This window comes from Balaenoptera acutorostrata, chromosome 9 (assembly GCF_949987535.1).
Source record: "Balaenoptera acutorostrata chromosome 9, mBalAcu1.1, whole genome shotgun sequence".
Classification (NCBI taxonomy): Eukaryota; Metazoa; Chordata; class Mammalia; order Artiodactyla; family Balaenopteridae; genus Balaenoptera; species Balaenoptera acutorostrata.
The window spans coordinates 14,122,635-14,132,651 of record NC_080072.1 but is presented as its reverse complement, the minus strand read 5'-3'; the positions used below and the strand labels follow the sequence as shown (position 1 = coordinate 14,132,651).

Genomic DNA, 10,017 nt, shown 5'->3' with positions numbered 1-10,017 from the left:
CCTTGCTGAGTATTATATGGTCCTGGCTGAGAAGAATGCAAAGTGTAAATGCCAAGGCAGATTCCCATGACCCTATAAGTGAGAGGTGCTATCACATGCTCTGGGTTCAAGGACACCCAGGTTTGAAGCGTGCTTCTGCCATCTGTGCTATTGTGTGACCCTGGGCTAACAGTATCCATCTCAATGGGATAGACTGAGGATTCAGGGAGACAATGCACGCAGAGTGAATGGCACGTCGTAGGTGTTCAGTAAATTGCAGTTATAATAATGCTATTGTTTGCTGCCCCAGTCTGAGGTGAGGGAAGCACAGAGCCTTTGCTCCCCCAGGTTTGGGGTTACCAGCAGCAGTGTCAGGCCACTGTGCATTGGACTCCAAAGGGTTACAAGCCCTGGAGACAAAGGCCTGAGGTTCCCAGTGAAAAACCAAAGCATAAAAATAATTCGATGAGTAAGAATAAAATTCCCTCTTCTGAGGTTCCCGGGGCTAGGCCCCTCCCTGCGGCAGGCACTTCCCCTTTCCCTTGCTCATGGAGGAGCCAGGCCGGGCTGACTCAGAGCAGGAGCGCCACAGCCATCCTCCTACCCCGACCCCGTCCCGGGACGGCGCAGTCTGGTAGCAGAGCGCGCCCCCGTGCGGCCGCGGCTGGGGCTGCCGCCCGAGAGAGGAAGCGGCGGTCAGACCCGCAAGCGCAACCACCCAACTGCTCGCAGTCCCCGCTGGGCCGCCGTCTCCGCCCTGCGCAGCCGGACTGTGTTGGGTACCCACGGGGCCCCCACTTCCGCCCGACCCTCCCCGCCGTCCCGGGCCCGCCCGAGCGGAAGTGCGCTAGCCTCCCGGGTCCCCCATGGCCTCGAGGCGGAAGCGCTCTCCCACCGCCGCTCCCCACGACCCCGCGGCGCTCGGCGCGTCGGGTTCCGGGCAGGTCCCGTGTGACGTGGCCGCACGCTGGGGGCGGCTCCGGGCCGGGGGCCGGGCGGCCAGGCCGGGCGGGGCCGACCCGGGGCGGGGCGCTGTGCCGCAGCTGGATGGCCGGGGCCGTCCGGAGCGCCTCCGCCGCCGTCGCCGCCGCACGGTGAGTGACCGCCGCACCCCCAGGGCCAGAGTCCCTGACGAGACGGACTCTGCCGATCCCCTTGCCCCCGACCCGGCTTGTCCAGATCAGACCTGGGCCTCTCGCCCAGAGCCCGGGAGTTAAACTTCCTTGGGCTCTTCTCTCCTGTCTCCCCACGCGTCGCTCCCCATCTCTCCCTCTCTCTCCGCCTCCGCATCCGTCTCTGGTTTTCTCACTCTTGGCTCTCCCGCTCTTGCTTTCTGCTTTCCCTCTGCTCTCCGACTCTCTCGGTACCCCCTCTCTTGTCCCAAACTTGTCCCCTCACCTCTCCTGCCCTCAAACTTGTCCCCTGACCCGCCTCTGCCTCCAAGTCCGGCCTGGCGCAGTCCTGCCTTTGGTCCCCAATGGAGCCCAGAGGGTTTCATCAGGGTCCCGTTAAGGCCTGGAGGTCCTAGACCCGAGCATCTTCTCCAGCTGCTTTCCCTCCCTCCCACCTCCATCAGCAGATGAGGAAACTGAGGCAAGGACATCACTGGCTCAAGGTCACAGCCAGCATGAGGGAGGGCAGACCACATTTAAACCTCATGCCTGAGTTTCCAGGTTGAACTTCCCTCTTGGTTGACTCACATCCAGGTCCTGTGATCCGCCCGCTGGGTACACTCCTGCTGCCTGGTGCTCCTGGGCTCCCGCAACATAAGGAGGGTTCTCTGTGCCTCCTCCGTGCCAGGCACGCTCACCTGCTTAGCAAGCTCATCTCATTTTCACCACTGTGTGAGGGAGGCAATACTTACCTCCCTGCTACAGACGAGGAGACTGAGGCTCAGAGAAGGGCTTTAGGGACTTGTCCGCAGTCAAGCAGCTGTAAATGCAGAGCGCAAAGTCAAGGGCGGGTCTTCAAAGCCTGTGCTCTGCACATCTGTGAGGCAGCTCCTAACTGAAGAATCCTCTTTCTTCATTCCCACCTCCTGTCTGTCTCCATGCCCCAGGGATATTGGACTCATTTCCTAGGAAGAAGCCCTGATGGTCTTGACCTAGCTCAGCTGCTTGGTTTCCCCACCTGCACCTCCTAACATTGCCCCATCAAGCTAGACTGTGCTGGCCGCCATCCCTGGGGGTGTCCTCACTGGGGCGCATCCTGGCAGCCAAGCCTCCCCTGGCAGCCAGACACCCAGCTGGGCCGGGCCTACCGGTGCCTGAGGGGAACCCAGCCAGCGCCTCACCCTGTCATTAAGGAAAGTTTAGCCTCAGGCGGACAGGCTGACACACAGCCTGGAACTGGCTCCCAAGGAAAAAATGTGTGCTCCTTGGGAGTGGGGTGTGGAGGAGCAGAGCCCTTTTGCTCTGTGCACCCATCATTGGGATCCTCAGAGGCCCTGGGGGAGGCAAGCAGGAGGGCGGGTGCCATGGCCACTGGGAGTGGGGGGAGGGTTAAGATGCCACGTTTCCTAAGCAGGTGTGCGGCCAAGGGTGGCAGCTCACGTAAGTGGCCTTTGTGTTTTTCAGCACGTGGCATGCCTGGATGTCCCTGCCCTGGTTGTGGCATGGCGGGACAGAGGCTCCTCTTCCTCGCTGCTCTTGCCCTGGAGCTCCTGGGAGGGGCTGGGGGTTCCCAGCAGGCCTTCCGGAGCCGGGGGGTGGCAGCGGCCTGTCGCCTGGACAATAAGGAAAGCGAGTCCTGGGGGGCCCTGCTGAGCGGAGAGAGGCTGGACACGTGGATCTGCTCCCTCCTGGGCTCACTCATGGTGGGGCTCAGCGGGGTCTTCCCATTGCTCGTCATTCCCTTGGAGATGGGGACCACGCTGCGCTCAGAAGGTGGGTGACCCTCCTCTGGCACCAAGGGGCACCCGATGGCGCAGGAAACATGCTGCTGCTCTTCCTGGGAGAGCCGGGTCTCTGGTCCCGAGTGGCAGTGTGTCTGTGGTGGAGGGTGGGGACCCAGCACAATTCCTCACCTTGGTCCAGTGAGCCAGGGTACGCCATGCTCATTTGTTCATTCGTTTGTGCATCTGTTTATTCTGAAAGATGAAAGTCAGCAAACATTCACTGTGAAGCAAGAAACAAGGCTGGAAATAGGATGCTGGGCTGCCTGGGTTCAAATCTTGGCTCTGCCACTTACCAGTTGGGTGGTATTGGGCAAGTTCCTTAACTTCTCTCTGCCTTAAGCTCCCAACCTTAAACATGAGGATAATAATAGTATCTACCTCATAGGTGTTATTGTGACGATTAAATGAACTAACGCCGGCAAAGCACTTAGGAGACTGCCCGGTGCAGGGAAGGGGCTCCGTGTTCGCAAGCTGGTGCTGGGTGTCGGGATGCAGCGGCAGCGTAGCGCTGCCTCTCCCTTCAGTCCCTGCTCACAGCGCAAAAGGGCGCTCAGACTCAGAGCCCCTGGGGCGGCCTTACCCAAGAAGACGCGAGAGGCTGGTAGCTGGCCTGCCTCTGGAGAGGGGGTCTGGGAGGTGGGCGCAGGCCTGGCAGAGGCTTTTCCTTGGCTGCGCATGTGTCCACAGGTGACATGCTATAATGAAAGATAAAGAAGATCAGATGGGGAGCTGCTAAAAATGCAGGTGCCTGTCGCCCCCACCCAACAGTATGACATAGTAGGTCTGGACCAGGCCCTGGGAATCTTTGAAATGAGGGTCCCCCAGGGGCTTGTGCTGCCTGCCAGGCTCCAGGAGCTGTTCATTCAACAGATGGTTATGAACACAACTGTGCCAGGCACTGGGCTGAGGGCTGGTGCCCCAGCTGTGAACAGGGCCCTCTTCTGCTGTCTTGCCTGTGTATCAGTTCAGCCCCTCTCATAGCATCCCTGAGAGGTCAACCTAGGGAGGACTTGGATTATTAGCTCTATTTTACAAATGGGGAAGCACAGGCACAGAGAAGTTCTTGGAGGAGCCCAAGGTCACACAGCCTGGAAGCAGCAGCTTCCCCCTGGGATCCCACCCCACCACCAAGCTACCTCTTCCTTCTGGGCCTCAGTTTGTCTATCAAACCAAGGGTTTCGACATGGCCCCCTTAGGGCACTTCTAACTCTGGATATTGCACATCTGCACAAGTCCTCAAATCTCTGCCACTTTTCTGAGAGTAACAGTGGCCGAGAAGAGAAAAATTCCCACTTAATAAGCACTTGCTATATGTATTGTTGTTTAATTCAGGGGTCCCCAACCCCCGGGCCGCACAGCAGGAGGTGAGCGGTGGGCAAGCGAGCGAAGCTTCATCTGCCGCTACCCATCACTCGCATTACCACCCCCGTCCGTGGAAAAATTGTTTTCCATGAAACCAGTCCCTGTTGCCAAAAAGGTTAGGGACCGCTGGTTTAATTCACACAAGATCCCTATCAGATAGATAAAATTGTCCCCAGTTTACGGATGATGAAATTGAGTCCCAGAAGTAATCTACCCAAGGTTACCAGCTGGTGGGTTGGGGAGCTGGGACCTGTCAGGCTCCCAAGCCCAGTCTCTTAACCCTGAAGCAGTAGTGGTTCCACAGTCGGCCCGCAGGTCGTGGTGTATTCCTGCTGGGCACCAGCCCTTGCTGGGACTGAAGGGTTGGGGACCCAGGAAGGCCAGCAGCCCATGTCCAGCCTTCCGGAGACTTGAAGTCTGGTTGGGACCACAGTAGGAGCCCAGTAAGCTGGGTGGGGCAGAGGTCAGGCCAGGGGCTCTGGTGCCTCAGCTCCCAGGTCCCGCATCTCTGCCTTGTAGCTGGGGCCCGGCGCCTGAAGCAGCTGCTCAGCTTTGCCTTGGGGGGACTCCTGGGCAATGTGTTTCTCCACCTGCTGCCCGAGGCGTGGGCCTACACGTACAGTGCCAGCCCTGGTGAGTGAGGCCACAGGCTGGGGGCAGGAGGGTGGCAGGCGATAGGTGGGAACTGGTGCCCATGCCCAGGGATGGCCTAGACCCTGCCTGCTCTGCAGAATGACTGTGAGGGGGTTCTGGACATCTGGCAGGGAACTTGTCCTGGTCCCAGTGCCCTGGTCCCTATGGGAGCTTCTGGGACCCAACTGCCCCACCAGCCAGTCCTGGCGTCCTGCCCCTGTCACTGCCCTGGACTAGGTCCCATCCCAAGTGGCCCCCGTTCTGTGGCCCTGGCTTGGCCTGGTGTGTCAGTGCTGCCCCCTGCAGGTGGTGAGGGGCAGAGCCTGCAGCAGCAACAGCAACTGGGACTGTGGGTCATTGCTGGCTTCCTGACCTTCCTGGCGCTGGAGAAGATGTTCTTGGACAGCAAGGAGAAGGAGGAGACTAGCCAGGTGAGCCCCAACCCCCAGAGCCTACACAGGTCAGCCTCTGCTCTGTGGTGGTGCCAGGGCCTGGAGGCCCAAGTTCTGAGTCAAGCCCTGAAAAGAGTGTCTCTTGGCCCTTTCCCGGGAGCTCTGGGAGGCTGGGCCAGCTTGTTTGGAAGGATCTGGGCATCAGCCCCTGCCGTGGCTTGTTCTCATAGACTAAGAGTGATAGCAGTGCGGGAGGCAGAGGGTCTGCTGGGTTTGGGGGCACCTGGCTGATTGAGCAGCAGAGTCCAGCCAGATAAAAGGGGTGTTCCCTTTTTATCTGTTCTCCATCTTTCACTCCCTTTCTGTCCACCCTGGCCAAGTGGGGGGCATCTAATGTCACGTCTCCCTCCTTCTCCTGGCCCTAGGCCCCCAGCAAAGACCCTGCAGCTGCGGCCGTGCTCAGTGGAGGCCACCATCTGGCCCAGCCAGCTGCAGGGCCCGGCCTGAGCGCCGTGGTCCGGAGCATCAAAGTGAGTGGCCCACCCAGGGCCCCCTCCTCCTGCAGCCGCCCCACCCCGAGTGGCCGGCCCGACTCAGCCCTGCCTGCCCGGCCCAACCCAGCTTTCTCTCCCCTCACCCAGGTCAGTGGCTATCTCAACCTGCTGGCCAACACCATAGACAACTTCACCCACGGGCTGGCTGTGGCTGCCAGCTTCCTTGTGAGCAAGAAGGTGAGTGGGGCTGGGGCAGTGGGACCCAGGCCGTTAGGTGGGAAGGGCGGTGCCTGCGTTAACCAGTTGGCTCTGCCTCCAGAATAGGTCCCCAGGCATCTCCTCCTTGCTCCCTCCATCACAGCACCCTCATCTACGCCTCCCTGCTGCTCTCCTGGACACGGCCTCCTTCTGTCTCCACCACTGACTGGTCTGTTCTTGCTGCGAACACTCCTTGTTGGGATCACAGGCCTCTGCCAGGCTGCTATGCTTGGCCCCTGCCTGCTTCTAGATGCTTCTCCCCCCCACCTCCTCCCTCTGCCCTCTGCGCATTGGCCCCAGGCTCTGCCTACTCTTGAACTGGCCAACCTCTTTCCCCTCTGGTAGCCTCCAACTCACTGTTGCCTCTGCTTGGAATATTCTTTCTTCCACTCTTTGAACTGCTAGCTCCTCATCCTTCAGGCTTCAGCTTAAAGTGCACTTTCTCAAAGAGGCCTTTGCTGACCCCTCATCTCAATTAGGCCCATCATGTCCCACGGCACCCAGTCCATCCTTTCCCCATAGCACCTGTCGTGGTGTGTAATCACATGGTTCTTTGTCTGTTTACTCAGTCCTTGCCTCTCCACTCCAGGCTGTTAGCTTCTTGAGGGCAGGTTCCCTGTCTGTTTTATTCACTGCGATATTTCTAGCAGCCAAATGGTACCCAGCCAGGGCACCCAGAGCAGAGTAAATGTTTGTAGAATGAGCGGACAAGTGGGTACCCTAGCCCTCAGCACAGAGCCCCCAGACTCCCTCCCCTCCCTGCAGATCGGGCTCCTGACCACCATGGCCATCCTCCTGCATGAGATCCCCCATGAGGTGAGTGCCAGAGGCTTCCCATGATCAGCCATGTGGGTGTGGAGCTGGCGGCAGGGATTCAGGGTGGGACTACCCAGCAATGGTGGGCTTTGGCGGCTGGACCACAGAGGCCTGGAGCTGCTCAGCCTACTAGGCTGCAGCCACTGTTTCAGCTGTGCTTCAGCATGCTCGGGACGGGGGGGCCCAGCCGAGGGGATGTGGGCTGGGGCACGGGGTGGTCCCAGCTACGGGGCGGGTGCAGGGGGCTCGGTGTGCGTGTCCATGCCTGAGATGCTCAGGGGATCTGGCCCCACTGGGGCCCAGAGTGATCGTCTGGACCTCCCCTCAGGTGGGCGACTTTGCCATCCTGCTCCGGGCCGGCTTTGACCGATGGAGCGCAGCCAAGCTGCAGCTCTCGACGGCCTTGGGGGGCCTGCTGGGCGCCTGCTTCGCCATCTGTACGCAGTCCCCCAAGGGAGTAGGTACGGGCGTGGTGGGTGGTGGCGGTCAGCAGAGGGGCCCCAGCCAAAGGGCACAGCTGCCCTGACCCTGGTGTCCAGGCCAGGTTCTGCCCCCGGTCCACCCCGCGGGAGGGAGTGTAGTACACGTGGCTCCCCTGGACCCCCAGCCAGTCAGGGCTTCTCCTGCTGCAGAGGAGACTGTGGCCTGGATCCTGCCCTTCACCTCTGGCGGCTTTCTCTACATCGCCCTGGTGAACGTGCTGCCTGACCTCTTGGAGGAAGATGACCCATGGTGAGCTACCCACTGGCACTGACATTCGCGGGCCTCTGCCCCCCGCACCTCGGCCAGTGCCCCCCCTGAGCCCCTGCCCCTCTCCCCACAGGCGCTCCCTGCAGCAAGTGCTTCTGCTCTGCACGGGCATTGTGGTGATGGTGCTGTTCTCGCTCTTCGTCGAGTAACTGTCCCTGACGCCCCACCCCCTGCACAGCAATAAGAGACTCAGATCGACTCTGTGACCGTGCGTGCGTGCGTGCGTGCGTGTGTGTGTGTGTGTGTGGCAGAGCGAGCGAGTCCTCCGACCTGACAAGAGGACGGGGTGTGTGTATGGTGTGCACACGTGACCGTGTGCAAGACCGACACTGTGATCCCTCGTGTGCTGGGCCCAGGGCCCGGTGCCCACGCCTGCCCCCAGCCACACTGTGGTCTTCTCTCCTTGCCACCCTGTCATCTTGCACCTCCTGGAGTCGGCAGTGAGGAACAGGAACACTGGTCCCAAGCAGAGGCCTCTGCCCACCAGGACGCCAGGAGGAGTGAGAGCAGCCCAAGGAGGCCAGGGCTGCAGGGAGCCCCAAAGCTGTCTCCTGCTGGGGCCTCACGGGTCCCTGGCCTGAGGGAGTAAACCTCTCTGCACATGCACCCAGCCCTGGGCAGCCAGGAAGCGAGGCTGGGGTGCCTCCTCTCTGCTGTGTCCAGTGTTCTGGCCCTTCCTTCACCAGCTCCAAGGCCAAAGAAAGGAGAGGCAGGTGCTCATGTAGCCCCCAGCCCCACTCAGCACTGACAGTCCTACCCCTCCCAGCATGGAGCCGGGAGATGCTTTCTAAGACCTTTTCCCCGTGGCTGCTTGCCCTGGCCCAGCTCCTGTTCCCCCAGGGAATGCTCCCTGGCAACGCCAGCGGCTCTGCCACCTCCAGCTGCCAAACAGCAGCCAGCAGGGCAGCGAGCAGCCCTGGGCCAGAGGCTTCCCAGTCGGCTCAGGGATGCTCGTGCCAGCACAGGGTCCAGGCAGACACGCTGGGGGCAGGAAGAGAGTGAGCAGTGGCTGCCTGCCCCTGCCCCTGGCTCGGGCCCCTTTTCCTGTCCCGCTGTGGGTGGGGTTAGGCGGGGGTGGCGAGGGCTCCACGTTGTCAGCACTCAGGAATGTGCTCTGGGGATGCTGAAGCCATAATCCCCAGCTATTTCCCTTGGCTGACGCCCAGGTACTCAGCTGGCCCACTCCACAACCAGGCTCCAGCCCTGCTGCTTGACCGTGGGCGTCTTGAGACGTAGCCATCGAGAGAGTCTGAATGGTTTTACGGCAGTTTTGCTGTGGTTCTGTTTGTATCTGTAAATACCTGTTCTATGGATGAGATGCAAATAAATGTACACAAACTGCCTGCCTCTGTTCTGCATACTAGAGCCCATGGTCGAGCAGGGCTTTTCCGGGCCCCCTGTGCTCCAGCCAGGTTGGCTGCTCTGCGGGCCCCAGCTCCTGCAGGCCGCCCAGCTGGTCTCCACCGTCATCCCCGCCTTCTGGTCCTTCTGCTTCGTCTCTGAGCTGTTACTTTTGGGGTGCTTCTCAGCACAGGGTATACATTTCACGTTTCCCTGGTTTATTTCGTTGTTAGCTTTTTATGCCAATAGAACAAGCCTGGCTCTAGGCCGTTACAGCCCGCGTCACCCCCAAGTGTGGTGTCCTCATAGACCTACGAACCAAGGGCTTTTTCCTGGCCTGCCCCCTGAGTAATTTTAACCACGGACGGGAGCTCCATCCACAAAGTCATCTCCAGGTTTGGCCTCCATGAAGTAGTTATTTTTCATTAAAAAGAAAGAAAAGAAAAAACGAGATCTTTATTCTAAACCATACCCTCACCTCCAGTGAATAGGCTGAGAATGAAGACAGCATCAGGCACGGGGGGAGCCGCTTCCCCAGTGCTGTCAGGAGAGAGCAGGAGGGGGGAGTGGAGCCCCACTTCCTCTCCTACCTTCCGCAGGCTGTCGGCGGACAGCACGTCCGCGCCAAGCACGGAGGCCAACACGGGGGCTGCGAAGCCCCGATGGGCTGTATCCTCAGCTGGGAGTGCCTGGCCCTGACTCAGCATCTTCAGCAAAAAGGGCTCTGCTTCACCTGATTGTGACATGCCCAGGACCTGGTGGGTCCAGGCCTGACAGAAGCGAGGAAGGACGCCAGGGCTGTCCTGGCAGTCCCCACCTCCCCCGAGCAGGCCCTGGGGCTCCTCGTGTGTTGGGTGGCAGATGCACATGCAGTCATGGCACTCAGCCCGCTGAAGGAGGCAGTGGGGCCCCATTTATAAATGAGGACCCCAAGGTCAGGGGTGAGGGCAGTGCTTGCAGCTTCATGCAGGTGGGCGCAGGGGGTCGGGGCGAGAGATGCAGGAGCGGGGGCAGCTAAGCCCAGGACAGGGCCAGAACAAGAGCACTTCCGAGGCCGTGGCCAGAACAAGAGCACTTCCGAGGCCGTGCTGGGGCT

At 60.5% G+C, this 10,017-nt stretch overlaps 1 protein-coding gene across 4 annotated transcripts; it reads left to right on the top strand.

The window, feature by feature from the left end:
* Positions 1-838: 838 nt before the first annotated feature.
* SLC39A13 (solute carrier family 39 member 13) lies at positions 839-8,956 on the top strand. Of its 4 annotated transcripts, none has more exons than XM_057553682.1 (10): positions 845-1,073; positions 2,556-2,864; positions 4,757-4,870; positions 5,177-5,301; positions 5,688-5,792; positions 5,904-5,993; positions 6,780-6,830; positions 7,159-7,287; positions 7,463-7,562; positions 7,654-8,955. In XM_057553682.1, exons 2-9 carry the CDS (start codon positions 2,564-2,566, stop codon positions 7,523-7,525), a joined length of 978 nt encoding a protein of 325 aa, XP_057409665.1. In that variant the 5' UTR covers positions 845-1,073; positions 2,556-2,563; the 3' UTR covers positions 7,526-7,562; positions 7,654-8,955. The 4 variants fall into 4 exon arrangements, with proteins under 4 accessions (XP_057409664.1, XP_057409665.1, XP_007181271.2 ...); XM_007181209.2 differs by having other exon boundaries at positions 848-1,073; positions 7,159-7,291; positions 7,654-8,953; XM_057553681.1 differs by lacking the exon at positions 4,757-4,870 and having other exon boundaries at positions 839-1,073; positions 7,159-7,291; positions 7,654-8,956.
* Positions 8,957-10,017: the final 1,061 nt, after the last annotated feature.